The following is a 17,959-nucleotide window of genomic DNA, read 5'->3' as shown; positions in this document are numbered from 1 at the left end:
ACCCATCTGGTTCACTAATGCCCTTTAGGGAAGGAAATCTGCTGTCCTTACCTGGCCTGGCCACCTTGTGACTCTCGACCCACAGCAATATGGTTGACCCTTAACTGCCCTCTGAAATGGCCGAGCAAGGCACTCAGTTGTATCAAACCGCTACAAGAATGTCAAAAAGTAATGAAACCAGACAGACCACTCGGCATAGACCTAAGAACCAGAAATGACAACGGCACACCCAGCCCTGTCGACCCTACGAAGCCCTCCTTACTAAGATCTGGGGGCTGTCCCACAGACTAGTCAAGCAACAGTCTGACATAATCATGCTCATGGAATCATACCTTAGAGACATTGCTCCAGAAACAGCCACCGCCATCCTCTCCAGAGATGGTGGCACAGTGGTTTACAGTTGCCCTGGAAATTCTCAACATTGACTCTGCACCCCATGAAGTCTCATGGCATCAAGTGAAACATGTGCAAGGAAAGCGCCTGCAGATTACCAACTACTGCTCCCCCTTCAGCTGTTGAATCTGTGCTCCTATATGTTGTGCATCACTTAGAAAAGCACTGAGGGTGGCAAGGATGCAGAATGTACTCTGGGTGGGGGACTTCAACGTCCAATACCAAGAGTGGCTTGGGAGCACCACGACTGACTGAGCTAGCTGAGTCCTAACAGACATATCTGCTAGACTGGGTCTGTGGCAGGAGGTGAGAGAGACAACAAGAGGGAAAAACCTACTTGACCATGTCTTTGCCCATTTACTGTCCATGACAGCATTGGCAGGAGTGACCACTACACAGTCTTTGTGGAGACAAAGTCCCTTCATCACATTGATGATACCCTCCATTATGTTGTGTGGCACTACCACTGTGTCAAATGGGATAGATTTCGAACAGATCTAGCAATTAAAAACTGGACATCCATGAGGTGTTGTGGACCATCAGCAGCAGCAGAATTGTATACAATCGGTAACCACATGGTGGAGCATATTCCCCACTGTACCATTACCATCAAGCTGGGAGATCAACCCTGGTTCAATGAAGAGTGCAGAAGGGCATGTCAGGAGCAGCACCAGGCAATCCTAACAATGAGGTGTCAACCTGGTAAAGCTACAGCATGTCCTTTAGGGAAAAGGAAATTTACCATCCTCACCTGCTCTGGCCTACACATGACTCCAGACCCACAGCAAAGTGATTGACTCTTAACTCCCCTCAGAGATGGCCTACCAAGCCACTCAGTTCAAGGGCAATCAGGGCTGGACAGCAAATGCTGGCCTTTCCACTGATGCCCACACCTCGTGAATGAATTTTTAAAAAAATCCCATGACATCACTGCAGGAGTGCCTCGGGGTAGAGTCCTAGACCCAACCATCTTCAACTGCTTCATCCATGACCTTCCCCCATCATAAGGTGAGTGTAGGAATGTTAGCTGATGATTGCACACTGTTCACCATTCGCGATGACTCAGATACTGAAGCAGTCCCTGTCCATATGCAGCAAGACCTGGACAATATCCAAGTTTGGGCTGACAAGTGGCAAGTAACATTCGCACCATACAAGTGTCAGGCAATGACCATCTCCAACAAGAGAGAATCAGATCATCGCCCCTTGAAGTTCAATGGCATTACCATCGCTGAATCCCCCACTATCAACATCCTGGGGGTTACCATTGACCAGAAACTGAACTGGACTAGCCATATAAATACTATGGCTACAAGAGCAGGTGAGGGGGCTAGGAATCATGCGATGAGTAACCCACCTCCTGACTCCCCAAAGCCTGTCCACCATCTACAAGGCACAAGTCAGGAGTGTGATGGAATACTCCCCACTTGCCTGGATGAGTGCAGCTCCAACAACAATCAAGAAGCTTGACACCATCCAGGGGACATAGATTCAAGATAAGTGGCAGAAGGTGTAGGGGGGAACATGAGGAAGAACTTTTTTACGCAGAGGGTAGTGGGTGTCTGGAATTCGCTGCTCAAGTTGGTGGTAGAGGCAGAAACTCTAAACTGTTTTAAAAAGTACCTGGATCTGCACCTTAAGTGCTGTAAGCTGCAGGGCTATGGGCTGGGTGCAGGAAGGTGGGATTAGAGAGGGGACCTGGGTGTCCTCGGGCTGGCATGGACAAGATGGGCCAAATGGCCTCCTCCTGTGCTGTAACTTTTCTATGGTTCTATGGACAGAGCAGCCTTCTTGATTGGCACCACATCCACAAACATTCACTCCCACCACTACTGATGCATTGTAGCAGCAGTGTGTACCATCTACAAGATGCACTGTGGGAATTTACCAAGGCTCTTTCGACAGCACCTTCCAAACACACAACCCCTACCACCTAGGACAAGGGCAGCAGATAGATGGGAACACCACTACCTGGAAGTTCCCCTCCAAGCCACTCATCATCCTGACTTGGAAATATATCACCGTTCCTTCACTGTCACTGGGACTTCAAAATCCTGGAACTACCTTGCTAACAGCATTGTGGGTGTACCTACACCACATGGACTGCAGCGGCTCAAGAAGGCAGCTCACCACTGCCTTCTCAAGGGCAACTAGGGATGGGCAATAAATGCTGGCCCAGCCAGCGAAGCCCACATCTCATGAATGAATTTGAAAAAAACTTGAATTAAAAAAATTATGCAGAGAGTTACTCAGTACCTGATTCTCCAAAGCCTGTCCACCATCTACAGACGCAAGTCAAGAGTGTGATCGAATACTGTCAACATACCTGGATGAGTGCAACTCCAACAACACTAAAGAAGCTTGATGTAATCCAGGGCAAAGCTTGGTTGGCACCCCATCCACCATCTTAAACATTCACTCCCTCCACCACCGACGCACAGTAGCAGCAGTATGTACCATCTACAAGATGCACTGCAGCAACTCAGCAAGGCTCCTTCGACAACACATTCCAAACCTGCAATCTCTACCACTTAGAATGACTAGGGCAGCAGACGTATGGGAATAACCCCTCCAAGTTCCCCTCCAAGCCATAAACCATCCTGACTTGGAACTATATCGCCGCTCTTTCTCCGTCACTGGGTAAAAATTGGAACTCCCTTCCTAACAGCATTGTGTGTGTCTCACACCACATTGACTGTAGTGGTTCAAGAAGGCTGCTCACCACCACCTTCTCGAGGGCAAATCAGAATGGGCAATAAAAATGCTGACCTAACCAATGATGGCCACATCCCATGAAAGAATTTTAAAAAATTAATAGCTCTAAAATGGGGCCATTGTTATGTAGGATATGTAGTAGCCATTTTGTGCACAGCAAGCTCCCACAAACAGTAACGTGAAAGTGACGATAACTGTATTCAGTAGTGTTGGTTAAGGGATGAACATTGGCCTGAATGTCGAAGAGCTCTCCTCTTCTTCAAAATATAGTGTCATAGGATCTTTTATTTTCACCTGAGAGGGCAGTGTTATGACACAGCAGTTGGTAAAGGCTGCGTTGTTTAAATCTGAGAGAAACTTGAACAACTGTCATAACCTATATTTTCAATTGGTATGTTTGAGATGCAGCTCTGAATTCAGGAATAAAACCGCCAAGCCTCAGGAGGTTTTTTATATAAAACCAAATTAAACATTTATTAATTTAACAAGAAATTAAACACATACACATGTCTATAAATTACTACCATAAAAACATTTAAACAAATCCCCAAATTAATCACTCCCAGGTAAATCTTCCCCAAGGCAGCAATAAACCATAGACTTTAAACAGACACCAGGCAAAGCACATTTGACCGTAGGAATTCAAAATCAGGTTCCTTTGCAGGCACAATTGTAGGGCTTACAGGCTGGTTAGAACTTACATGCCTCTGACCCACACACACAAACTCCTCTCAGTTTATACCTAGCTTTCCCTTTGATTGTATTACTAGTTTTAAAAAAAAATTTACCCCTCCTAACAATAATCCTTTTATTCCACCAATTCTATTAGTAATGTAAACACATTGCTTGGTATCTTCCAGTTAGGTGCAAGATTTTACCCATCCATTTGAATGATTTATTCAAATCATTCAAATCAAAAGCAAATTGCGCTTTACCTTTTACTCCTTATGTTTATCTAATTAGCATCTCAAAGTACTATACATCAAAGCACCCAGACTAGCTGGCTTTAATCCAATTAAACCACACACACGCGCACACGTAGACACAGACCCTACTACAAATCCAATTTAAAAATAATTTCCAATAACATTATAGACATTAATCTCTTCATGACAGGTAGACAGAATCTCTGTCTCCTCTGAAAGATGGCAGACATGAGGGAGCCCTTGTTTACACAATCTGCAGTGGAATCCCTCGTGGATTTTCCACGTAGAGAGCTAAATACAAAAAAACCTGGTGCCAGCAAGAGATAGTGTTTCCTATAGAGAAGGGGACAAAAAAGCTGGAGCATAAGATTGCATTTCCGAGGTACCTTTGCAGATGAGGGTGGCATTGTGCCAGGGTTAGTGAGCTTAGTTTGTTTATGTATTTACACAAGCTAGTTGAGTTGCAAAACAAGATTTTGCAACAGCGCTGAAGTCAACATTACCTTAACATTACCAAACTTTCCTCTCAGGATATCTTTCGTTTTGAAGTCAGCCTTGGTGGTTATACAATGATGCAGCACAGGAGGAGGCCACTCGGCCTATGGTACCTGTGCTAGTTCTTATCCAATTAGTTCCACCCATCTGCCCCTTCCCCATAACTTTGAAATCTTAATTATTTAAAATGTTTACCCAATTCCCTTTTGAAAGTTACTGTTGTATTTGTAATATAAGGGCCTGGCACATGTAGGGTTAATGTGGGACTGAGCATTGTCCCGCCCACACAGTGATGTAAGAAAACACATGACCTGCACCTAGGGGTTAGTCTAGTGTTAGACACAGGCAAGCATGAAGACAGCTCGAACCCTTTACTGTATATACGTACATAGTTCTTGTATTTAATAAATACCGATGGTTAACCTAAGAACAGTATCCAACACCCGACAACTTGGAATAAAACAGAATCTCAGAGGAGCTGGAGCAGAAATTCAAAAGTTGGAAAATTAAAAGAGCAGTATTCTGACCTGACAGGAAGCACCAGTCAAGACACAGAGGGAGATCGCCTGAAGAAAAGCTCAAGAAGCAGACGTGTGGAAGAAAGTCACCAGGAAAAGCTTCAAAGAAAGGCTTGGAAGCTGAAGTCAGAAATTTGAATTTCCTCACTGCAATAGAAGACTCCTTAGGATCTCTTGGAGTCCAGCTGCAATTCCCAGACCACAGTCAGAGGACCAGCAGCGGTGAGCTAAAACTTGTAAATTCCAGGATACAGCCAGTCCTGAGAAACTTTGGTGGGAGCCCGCCAAAACCAGCAAGCACGAGTAAACCATTTGCCTTCAAACGAATGGTAGCGCCACCTTGAATTCCAGCAACTTCTTAAAGCTGAACATACACTTTTAAATTTTTTAACCATGGATCAGAAATCCACTGTTCCAGATCTGGTTGGATTCTTCCAAGGGTCAAATCTAATTGCAAATTGGGCATCCTGGGGAAGAGAATTTTTAAATTACCGGAGTTTATCAGCCCTAAGTAAAAGTCAGAGAAAGTCCAGATTAATACCATTTTATACAGCTTTGGTGAACTTGCTGATAAAGTAATCCGAATGCATTGCATTGATGATTCCTCAACCTGCTTCAATGAAATATTAAAAGCCATTGAGGAGTATTTTAATCTCCAAACTGTGGAGCACAGAGAGCTTAAAAAGAGACACAGGAAACCCCCTGTGAAGTGCCAAAAGGGAAAAAGACAATATTTGAGTAAATCACTTGAGGAAACCAGAGAGTCGGGGAATTTTCCAGAAGTCTCAAAAATATATGTTTTTAGAAACCCTGAAACATTACCCAAACTGCAACAGCAGGCGACAGTGTGGAGCAAGCACCTGGCTGTGAATGAAGTAAATCTGTCTGATGAAACCCAAAATAAATAAACCCTGCAAAAGGAAAATGAAATATGTTCGGAAATTGTTCATATCAGAATTGAATTGGAAGATTTGAAACTCCAGATTCAAACTAAATATATACCCTTGAAAACTCATAAGGCCCTAAAGTGAATAAACAAAATTTTGAGGTGTCACAGAAGTATAAGACAGAGACGACAGAGCGGAAGAAAATGGTTGAACCTTTGGAAGAAAACGTGGAAAAACATTACATTTCCAGTGAGATATATGAAGAAATGAAAATCAAGAACCTAGAATGGTAAGAGAAAGTAAAGGTTTTCGCAAAAGAACCTGAGTCTCAAAAACAATTAGAAGCACAATGACAGAATGTGAGCTTGAATGACAGTGCAGAGGAGTGCTCAGCCAAGGATCATGTGATCAGTGTAGAGAATGAACTTTCACTTATGAAAGATGCATTTGATAAGGAATAATGAGAACTAATGAGGAACTGGAACAGGAAAATGAGAGGAGGACTAGGCCATTTGGCTCTTTGAGCTTGCTCCACTATTCTGTAAGATCATGGCTGATCTGGTTATGGCCTCAGCTCCACTTTCCTGTTTGCCCCCCATAACCCTTAACTCCCTTGACTCTCAAAAATCTGTCTAACTCAGCCTTGAATAAATTCTAAGACCCAGCCTCCACTGCTCTCTGGTGAAGAGAATTCCATGCACCAAGGATCCTTTGGGAGAAAAAGTTTCACCTTATCTCTGTCTTAAAAGGGATAACTCTTATTTTTAAACACTGTCCCCTAATTCTAGTCTCCCCCACAAACGGAAACATCCTCCCGGTATCCATCCTATCAATTCTGCTCAGGATCTAAACTTTTAAACTCCAATGGGTACAGGCATAACCTGCTCAACCTTTCTACAAAGGACAACCCCTTAATCCCAGGAGTGAGTCCAGTGAACCTTCTCTGAACTGCTTCTAAAGCGATTATATATTTTTTAAATAAAGAGCCCAAAACTGTACACAGTATTCCAGATGTGGTCTGACCAAGGCCCTGTAAAACTTCCCTACTTTTTGATATTCCATTCCTCTTGCAATAAACACCAACATTCCATTTGCTTTCCTAATCACTTGCTGTATCTGCACACTAACTTTGTGATTCATGTACCAGAGCACCCAGATCTCTCTGTACCATCTTTCTTCTTTTAAATAGTATACTACTTTTCTATTCTTGCAAAAATGAACAAGTTCACATTTACCCACGTTATATTCCATCTGCCAAATTTTTGCCCACTCACTTAACCTGTCTAAATACCGTTGCAGATTCTTTACCTCCTCTTGACAACTTACTTTCCCATCTACCTTGGTGTCATTGGCAAATTTAGCTACCATACATTCGCTTCCTTCACCCAAGTCATTAATATAGAATATAAATTGTTGAGGACCCAACACTGATCTATGTGGCACTCCACTTGTTACAGCTTGCCAATCCAAAAAAGACCCATTTATCCCTAGTCTCTGCTTTCTGTGAGCCAACCAATCCTTTATCCATGCTAACATGTTACCCCCTACACCACGCGCTCTTATCTTACCTTTGATGTGGCACCTTATCAATTGCTTTTTGAAAATCTAAGTACACCACACCTACTGGCTCCCCTTTACCCACCTTGAATGTTACTTTGTCAAAAAACTCTAATAGATTAGATAAGCACCATTTCCCTTTCACAAAGCCACGTTGTCTCTGCTCTATCTAATTGTTATTATCTAAGTATCCTACTATAACCTCTTTAATAAATGATTCTAGCATTTTCCCTATGACAAATGTTAGGCCAGCTGGCCTATAGTTTTCCTGCATTATGCCTCCCTTGTTTCTTAAATAAAGGTATTACGTTAGCTATTTTCTAATCTGCTAGAACCTTTCCAGAATCTAAGGAATTTCGGAAGATTATAACCAATGCATCTGCTATCTGTGCTGCCACTTCTTTTAAGACCGTAGGATGCAAGCCATCCGGCCCTGGGGACTTGTCAGCCTTTAGGCCTAATAGTTTTCCTCGCACTCTTTCCCTGGTGATGGTGATTGTATTAAGTTCATCCCTCTCTATCGCCTCTTGATTTTCAAGAATCTTTGGGAAGTTTTCTAAGTCCTCTACCATGAAGACAGACACAAAATACCTGTTCAACACTTCTGCCATTTCTTTTTTTTCCATTATCAATTCCCCAGACACACTCTCCAGAGGACCAACACTAGCTCTAGTTACTCTTTTGCTATTTAAATACTTGTAGAAACTTTTATGATTGGTCTGTATATTACTAGCTAGCTTTGACTTGTACTCTGTTTTCCACCACTTCCTTGTCTTTTTAGTCATTCTTTGCTGTTTTCTAAAATCTGTCCAATCCTCTGATCTACAACTAATCTTTACAGATTTGTACAGTGCTTCTTTCATTTTAATACTATCCTTAACTTCCTTATTCAACCATGGATGATGCATCCTTCTCAACGAGCCTTTCTTTCTCACTGGGATAAATATTTTTTGAGCATTATTAAATATCTCCTTAAAAGTCTCCTACTGCAACTCTACAGTGCTATCTTTTAACCTAGTTTCCCAGTTCACCTTAGCTAACTCTGCCTTCATATTCACGTGGTTACATTTATTTAGGTTTAAAACACGAGCCATGGACCCACACTTTTCCATTTCAAACTGAACATGAATTTCTATCATGTTCTGATTGTGTCACCTAGAGACTCCTTTACAATGAGGCGATTGATTAATCTTGCCTCATTGAACATTACCAGGTAATGTGCAATGAGATAGGATAGCCTGCTCCCTAGTTGGCTCTCAAATGTACTGCTCCGAGAAATTGTTCTGAAAATATTATGAGCTTATTTTCCAGGCTACCTTTGCCAATCTGATTTTCCCAGTCTACATTTAGGTGAAAATCACGCATGATTATCGCAGCATCTTTCTTACCGACCTCATTTATTTCTTCCTGTGTGCTCTGTCCTACAGTATAACTACTGTTAGAAGGCCCTTAAACTACTCCCACAATTTACCTCTTACTTTACTGTTTCTTATCTCTAACCAAACTGATTCACATCCAGCACTTTCAAGGTAAGGTCTTCTCTTAATACCGAACTAATGCCATCCTCAATTAACAGAGCTACACCACCAACTTACCTAGCTTCCTGTCTTTCCGATATGTCAAAAGCCCTTCAACATCCAACTCAAATGTCGCTCACAGGAAGTTGAACACTTGAAAGGGGACTTGAAACATTTAAATGATGAATTTGTAGAAACAGATTCAGCAAAAGTGGATTTTCAATTACAAAATTGATGAACTTCAAGCTTCAGAAGTCTCTAGTAAGCATCATACAAAATGCTGGGAACAGGAGAAGGAATTGCTGATGAATCAGAACAGTTGTTTAAAAGCAGAATTAACAACCCAACCTGATGAACTTCTTGAACTTTGTTCCAATATGAACAACATGAAAGATGAGATGTGCAGTATGGAAGAGCAAATCCAGACTTCAAAAGCAGAAAAGGGAAATTCTACGGAACAGATCGAAGATCTAACGAATGAATTGAAAGAGTCTAAGGAGCAGTCAGTGACCATGGAAGAAAGATTCCAAAAAGTACTGACTGCCCAGGTAACGTTGTTAAACTTATACAGGTGTTCTGCAGTTAACCCTGAAACAAAGACAACTCAACTTAGCAGAGTAGTTGCTGAGTCATAGAGGTCTACAGAAAAAGGTCCTTCAGCCCATCGAACCTGTGCCAGTCAAACAAGTACCTAACAATTCTAATCCCATTTTCCAGCACTAGGCCCATAGCCTTGTATGCCATGGCATCACAAGTACACATCCAAATACTACTTAAATGTTATGAGGGTTTCTGCCTCTACCACCCTTTCAGGTAGAGAGTTCCAGATTCCCACCACCCTCTGGGTGAAAGAATTCTTCCTCACTTCCCCTCTGAACCTCCTGCCCCTTACCTTAAATCTACGCCCCCTGGTTATTGATCCCTCCACCAAGGGGAAGTTCTTTCCTGTCTACCCTATCTATGCCCCTCATAACTTTATACACTTCAATCATGTCCCTCCTCAATCTCCTCTGCTCCAGGGAAAATAACCCCAGTCTATCCAATCTCTCATATCTAAAACTCTCCAACCCAGGCAACATCCTGGTAAATCTCCTCTGCACTCTCTCTAGTGCAATCACATCCTTCCTATAATGAGGATTCCAGAACTGCACACAATACTCTAGCTGTGGCCTAACCAGCGTTTTGTACAGTTCCAGCATAACCTCCCTGCTCTTATATCCTATGCCTCGACTAATAAAGGCAAGTATCCCATATGCCTTCTTAACCACCTTATCTACCTGTCCCACTACCTTAAGGGACCAGTGGACATGCACACCAAGGTCCCTCTGATCCTCGGTACTTCCCAGGGTTCCAACAATCATCGTGTATTCCCGTGCCTTGTTTGTCCTGCCCAAGTGCATCACCTCAGACTTATCCGGATTAAATTCCATTTGCCACTGATCAGCCCATCTGACCAGCCCGTCTATATCCTCCTGTAATCTAAGGCTATCCTCACTATTTACCACCCCAACAATTTTCATGTCATCCATGAACTTACTGATCAACCCTCTTACATTCAAGTCTAAATCATTTATATATACCACAAGCAGCAAGGGACCCAACACCGATCCCTGTGGAACCCCACTGGACACAGGCATCCAGTCACAAAAACATCCCCCGACCTTCACCCTCTGCTTCCTGCCACTCAGCCAGTCCTGGATCCAATTTACCAAATTGCCTTGGATCCTATGGGCTCTTACCTTAGTTATCAGTCTCCCATGCGGGACTTTATCAAAAGCGTTGCTGAAGCCCAAGTTGACTACGTCAAATGCATTGCCTCATCTACACACCTGGTCACCTCTTCGAAAAATTCAATCAAATTGGTCAGACATGACCTCCCCTTAACAAAACCATGCTGACTGTCCTTGATTAATCCCTGCCTCTCCAAGTGTAGATTAATTCTGTCCCTCAGAATTGCTTCCAATAGTTTCCCCACCACTGAGGTTAGACTGACTGGCCTGTAGTTCCCTGGTTATCCCTTCCTCCCTTCTTGAATAACGGTACCTGAGCTGAATGAAAAGATTCATAAGGTTGAAAAATTGGGAAAGAAGTGAGAATGAAGGTTCCATTGTTGAAATGTGGACTGCCACGTGCATCACGGTGAGCCACACGATGAATAAAGAGGAAAAAACGCTATGGGGTCGAGCGCAGCATTCGTCCACCTCGGAAAAAATTAGATAAATCTACATCTACCCAACAGCACAACTGCTGACAAAGAGCAGTTCAATACCAAGAATTGGAAAAACAGGATAAAAAGATACCCAGATGCCAGAACAACCTCCAAATCAGTAGCATTTACCTGCAACGACAGAGCTTACCACCTGAATGTATCAACTCAGAGACTTGAAGTGCGACGATGGGGTAGTTATAATAGTAATAAGGGGTAAACTAGAATAACTTGGAATTCATTGGACAAAGACTTGGGGGTGGTGCAGTACAAGGGTCTGGTATATATAGGGTTAACATTGGACTGAGTACAGTACCACCCACACAGCGATGTAAAAGAACACATAACCTGTACCTAGGGGTCAGTCTAGTGTTGGACAGAGCTGTGTGCACAAGCAAACATGGAGACAGCTCCTAGCTTGAACCCATTACTGTGTATATGTACGTAGCTCTTGTAGTTAATAAATACATACAGTTAACCTATTTAAGAGTGTGAAGACTTAATTAAAACCTACTGAATCGCATTCAACGCCTAACAACAGTATTTGCTTCCACCAACCTTTCAGGCAATGTGTTCTAGCTCATAGCAACTCGATGTTTATTTTAAAAAATCTCCTCGTCTCCCTGCAGTTTGTTAACCAATTATCTTAAATCTGTGCTGTCCTGCCTCTGGAAATAGTTTATCTTTATTTACTGTGTCAAACCATAAGTAATTTTGGACACCTGTATTACAGTTTTGGCTGAAGTATTTTTGAGGTGTCGTCACTGTTGTAGGGAATTTGGCAGCCAATTTGTGTGCAGCAAGCTCCCAAAAACAGCAATGTGATAACCAGATCAGTTTGTGATGATGGATGAGAGAAAAACATCGGTTCAGGGTTCTGAGAACTTCCCTGCTCTTCAAAATAGTGACCGTTGGATCTTTTATACCGCCCCTCAGAGGACAGATGGGGCCTCAGTCTTATCTGAAAGAAGGCACCTCTGACAGTGTAGCACTCCCTCAGTACTTCACTGGAATGTCAGCCTATATTTTTGCACTAAAGTCCTGGAGTGGGACTTGAACCCAGAACCTTGTAACTCAAAGGTTACCAACTGAGCCATGGTGAAATGAGGACAATGTCTGTTTTTCTTTTTGAGTGTTGATATGGAATGTGCTGCCAGAAATGAGGGTGGAAGCAGGTTCAATAGTAACTTTCAAAAGGGAATTGGATAAATACTCGAAGGGAAAAAGCTTTCAGGGCTATGGGGAAAGAGCGGGGGAATGAGACTGACTAGATAGTTCTTTCAAAGAGCTGGCACAGACACGATGGCCTTGCTATATTCTGTAAGCTTCTATATTTGCTTGCATAGGCCTTTGGGGCTTTAGCCCATAACATTCTGACTCAGACAAGACTGTTTTCTTGGAAATACGTTTACCTCACTGTCCATGTCTGTATTAATCTTTATAACATGCTTTGTCTACCTCCCAGAAATCAATACTGCTTTTGTGGTCACTGTCAATTGAACTCACTTCCATTTTCACTGATTATCTCTCCCATGAACATCCATAAAGACATTTGTAAACTGATTCTGACATTCGTCTAACAATGATTACACTTCAAAACAATATAATTGATTCCCCCTGAAGGGCTTTGGGAATATCCTGAGGTTTTAAAAAGGCATTTTATAAATGCCTGCACATTCTTTCTATTAATGTGTTCCTATTAGGAAGACATAATCTCTTGGTATTTGAAACACAGCACTACTTGTGTCAATGAAGTTTCAGGATCTTTTGGACTGTGACAGAAATTCTGTGGACTATGTGGAAAAGGCAGAGGCTTGGGACTAGCTAGTTACTCTCAGAGAGAGCTAGTATGGGCACAATGGGCCAAATGGCCTAATTCTGTTCTGAAACCATTCCGTGGTTCTATGAATTTGAACTTTGTCATTCCCTGCACCCTGCAAAGCAAACTCTATATATTGTGAAGAGTGAGGTTGAAACGGAGTGTATCAGAAGTGAAGAGAGGAAATGGGGAGTGAGCAGTTGTGTTGAGATGGTGTAAATGGCAATTTTAAAAATTCATTCACAGGATGTGGGCTTTGCTGGCTGGGCCAGCATTTATTGACCATCCTTCATTGCCCTTGAGAAGGTGATGGTGAGCTGCCTTCTTGAACCGCTGCAGTCCATGTGGTGTAGGTGCACCCACAGTGCTGTTAGGGAGGGAGTGCCAGGATTTTGACCCAGAGGCAGCGAAGGAACAAAGTAGGGAACTGTTTGTGCTCCACCTAAATACAGGTGGAGCAGAGTGTTGTTACAAAGTACTTGTAGAGACAGACGCACAGTCAAGTGAAATCTCCGCAAGCTGATGGAAAAAGCCAACCAATGTGGCATTAGAGAGCCAGGGGATTGTGACAAGCATATGAAGGGAAATGGTCAATCAGAGGGCCTCATGTGTCTAGTGGGGACTTCAACAGGGGTCCCTAAACTGGAGGAAGTTTAGGCATGAGCGATCCCTGTTTCAAACTTGAAGGCACAAATAGAAATGTTGCTCTTGGTAATGAGTCTGCTCTCGCTGATGTATAGTCAAATGGTGCCCCCTTTGGCATTGACGCCTGCAATATCTCACCAGCACAGTCAGTGTGACGGATATTCCGCCAAATGCTTGAACTACTGTGCAGATTGCAACATTGCAGGGAGAGATTTGAAAGCACAGTGGGGAATGGGTATTCTAGCGGATTAGATGCTGTTCTTTCAGTTCTGGCTTTGGCTGCCCCTTGCTGACTGTAGAGGGCTGTGGGTGAGAAGAATCTATTGAGTATTATCATGCACCTCCATAATGTCCTGATTCTAAAAGAATTCTCAGACTTGCTCAGCAGAGTCACAGAATGGCTGAAAAAATGTCTTGGTTCAGTGTTTTGAGAGTAGACAGCGCTTTACTCAGCACTTTTTAGATCAAGGCTGTAATACCTGATTCAAAGTGTTCAGAGTCTCCATAATTTGGCAATTTAGGATCCTATGTGAAATGAGTTGGAATATTCTCAAACCAGTTTAAAGTGATTGTTGGTTCCCAGCACAAAACTGTTCCTGCATTGCCGCAACTGGACAGCCTGGACAGTATGGAGGGGTGGAGTGAAGTCCCAATTCAATAGGACTTGTGCCAAAGATGAGATTCCCCTCTCCTCCAGACCTCTGAAAAGGGAAATGCCCCACTCCTCTGGACCAGGCATGTCCAACCTGCAGTGTGGCTGGCGAAACCCCGGAGTGTTTGTTGAAAATGCCAGTAGGACGGGCCAGTGAGTTTGAAGATTTCTGTAGGGGACTTCTCCAATCACAACCTGTTTCTCTCCCGCATTTATGGCAGATAGGTTTACTTTTGAACCAGGAAGAGAACCAGGCTGTGATTGGAGGAACAGTGAGCACTGGCAACTCTGGTGCATGTGGGGCCTCAGCTCACCATGTTTTCCCACCCTGGCTTCTAATGCTTTGGCTCGGATCTGGGCCCGTCCCTGGTTCTCCTCGCGTTACCCCAGCTCCAGGTCCGTTCCCCTGGTTCTTCCCACGTGGTGTGATTGTGTGTATGTTCTCATCGCGTTTCCCCGGTTCACCCCCTGGGTCAGTGAGGGAGGGTGGATAGGGAGTGAGGGTCGGTATATGGTTGTCTGAGAGGGGGAGGGTAATATGGGAGGGTGTGTGTGAGAGAGAAAGGGAGGATGATAAGTGAGGGTGCGTGTGTGAGTGCGGGGTATGTGCGTGAATGTGTGGGGGGTGCGTGCGCAGGAGAGTGGGGGGTGCGTGTGGGAGAGAGTGAGTGGGGGGTGCGTGCGGGAGAGAGTGGGGGGGTGCGTGCGAGAGAAAGTGGGGGTGCGTGCGGGAGAGAGTGGGGGGTGCGTGCGAGAGAGAGTGGGGGGTTGCGTGTGAGAGAGTAGGGGGTTGCGTGCGAGAGAGAGTGGGGGGTTGCGTGCGAGAGAGAGTGGGGGGGTGCGTGCGAGAGAGAGTGGGGGGGTGCGTGCGAGAGAGAGTGGGGGGGTGCGTGCGGGAGAGAGTGGGGGGGTGCGTGTGGGAGAGAGTGGGGGGGTGCGCGCGGGAGAGAGTGGGGGGGTGCGTGCGGGAGAGAGTGGGTGGGTGCGTGCGGGAGAGAGTGGGGGGGTGCGTGCGGGAGAGAGTGGGGGGGTGCGTGCGGGAGAGAGTGGGAGGTTGCGTGCGAGAGAGAGTGGGGGGGTGCATGCGAGAGAGAGTGGGGGGGTGCGTGCGCGGGAGAGAGTGGTGGGGTGCGTGCGTGGGAGAGAGTGGGGGTGCGTGCGTTGGGGGGAGAGAGAGTGGGGGTTGCGTGCGTTGGGGGCAGAGAGAGTGGGGGTATTGGTGAGAGGGAGGGAAGTGTGTGCCTGGCTCACTCCTCATTCCCCGTCACCTCCACACAGCGAAAGATACTCTCACCCATTCTCACTGGGACGAGGGTGAGTAATTTAATACCCTGAGATTGGCAGTGAGCTGGACACACATTCTCTCACCCTTTCACACTCGAATAGTCATCTTCATTTTTCTAAAAGAGTTATTAATAACCCATTTTTGGTTTTGATTTTTTTTTTGCTCAGCAAGTTTTTTTTTCATACGTCAGCTTTTCTTTTTGAAATTGATGTTTAATGTTGTGCCGAACCTTCTTTCTGAAATTTGCTCCTCAGCCCCCCTGAGCATGCGATAACAGTGGGACAAGACTGCTCTGGACTAACATCTCTGACCTTGAGTGCATCATTGTTCTATTCAAACCATGATTTAACCTCTTTGCAAGATTGTTAAATCTAGACAGACCATGTCACAGAATCTTAACGGCACAGAAGGAGACCATTCTGCCCGTCTTGTCTGCATCAGCTCTCCAAATGAACGTTATGACCTAGTGCCCTGCCTTTTCCTCTGACCCACACCTATGCCCATATTGGCAGTGCTACATGAGTCTGTTTGCCTGGGATGTCTCTTTGTACAGTGTCTGCCTGTTGATTATTTTTAATGTATTGCTTCGTCCATTTTTCAAACTCTGATTTTCTCTGTTACATAGGTAACAAATCTCAGCAACGTGGAAGCATTACAAACGTTGGATGACTTGGACAATAGCACAGTCTATGTGGGCGCGGAGAGGAAAAACAGACTGCCCTTGATACGTAAGCTCTGGTTTGTGATTATAGCATAGGAAGTAATTCACGCCACTTTAGCTGTGCTGGTGCTAAACGTCCAGCAGGAGCCAATTTCCATTCCATTCGTTTTCTCTTCTGCTTAATTTTCCTTTTCATATTTAATTCGTACCCTTTACTGTCCAGTTTCTTTTAATTGACACTTATAGTACAGCATTTTCTTGTTCCAAAACTCAGTGAAATATTTATTCTAACTGTTATAAGAATTCTATTCTTGTAAGTCTGTATATTGAGCACAGATGCATGAAGGATAGTCACTTTTACAAACTCTTTACTATATGATTTGATTAAAAACTGAATTGTCTAAATAGACCGGTTTATTGAAGATGGGATATCTTCCATGGTATATATCTCAGCACAGCTGAGCAACTCTTTATCCTCTACGCTGTGTTAAGCCAAAGAAGCCGACTTACATTTATGAATAGGGGAGGAGAGAGAATTTGGTGGCACTTCTAAAAGTTTTTAAATACAGAAAAAAGGGACATGTCTAAGCTTTTCGTCTTGCACTCATCAGGACACTCACAAGAATACCAATATAAGGGGAAAACAGTTTATACCATATATGAAGAGAGTGCTGATTGATTGACAAGTGGCATTGTGACCAAAAGTGGCCAAACATTGTTGGAAGTTTAAACCAGTCAGCTTGACCCTGATTGCTCAAGGCATTGTCCTGAGGAATGAGTCAGCGAAGGGCTGTCACTTATTTTGTTTAGCTGAAACAGGCAGATCATATCAAACAACATATGCCTTCCGCTGTTCGCAACGGGCAAGGTACAGACCACACCCAACCAGCCATGCTTGTAAAACTTAAAACATAGTGTCCAACATTAGATGTGATTCCACACCTGGACAACATCTGCTAAATAATCCTCAGTGTGCTAAGAATTACGCTGACAACCAATTTAAGATTGTCAGTCGGGCTCGCTGTGTGGCACATTTTTGTGTGCTGGTAGCTACATATATTAATACAGAGGGCCCTGTTCTTTACAAGCAGAATAACATGCACATTGTGCCTGTTTCAGCTCAACAAATGACAGCTATTCGCTTTCTCTTAAGACTGAGATAAGGAGGAATTTCTTCTCTCAGACCGTTGTTAGTGTCTGGAATTCTCCAGTGAGCAGTGGAGGCTGGTTCATTGAATATATTCAGGGCTGAGTTAGATAGATTTTTGATTGGCAAGGGAGTTGAGGGTTATGTGGGGTAGGCAGCAAAGTGGAGTTAAGGACACAATCAGATCAGCCATGATCTTATCGAATGGCAGAGCAGGCTCGATGGGCTGAATGGCCTACCCCTCCTATTTCTTAAAGAGTCATAAAGTTATACAGCACAGAAACAGGCCCTTCAGCCCATCATGTCCATGCTGGCCATCAAGCACCTATCTATTCTCCTCCCATTTTCCAGCACTTGGCTTGTAGCCCTGTCTGCTATGGCGTTTCAAGTGCTCATCTAAATACTTCTTAAATGTTGTGAGGCTTCCTGCCCCCACATTGCCCCCTCAGGCAGTGTGTTCCTATTACAACCACCCTCTGGGTGAAAACATATTTCCTCAAATCCCCTCTAAACCTCTTGCCCCTTACTTTAAACCT

The 17,959-nt window shown here is 44.0% G+C and overlaps 1 protein-coding gene across 2 annotated transcripts in view; it reads left to right on the top strand.

Moving 5' to 3' along the window:
• The window catches only part of map3k2 (mitogen-activated protein kinase kinase kinase 2), a 114,308-nt gene that overhangs the window by 58,188 nt on the left and 38,161 nt on the right, over positions 1–17,959 (top strand). For both annotated transcript variants that reach the window (XM_078552733.1, XM_078552734.1), the window contains exon 7: positions 16,241–16,343. In XM_078552733.1, coding sequence (XP_078408859.1) covers positions 16,241–16,343 — 103 coding nt within the window. The remainder of the gene's footprint in view (positions 1–16,240; positions 16,344–17,959) is intronic.

The sequence above is a fragment of the Cetorhinus maximus genome, chromosome 11, assembly GCF_964194155.1.
Source record: "Cetorhinus maximus chromosome 11, sCetMax3.hap1.1, whole genome shotgun sequence".
In the NCBI taxonomy this organism is placed as follows: Eukaryota; Metazoa; Chordata; class Chondrichthyes; order Lamniformes; family Cetorhinidae; genus Cetorhinus; species Cetorhinus maximus.
Note: the sequence above shows the minus strand (reverse complement) of the source record. Positions and strands in the feature narration are given on the sequence as shown.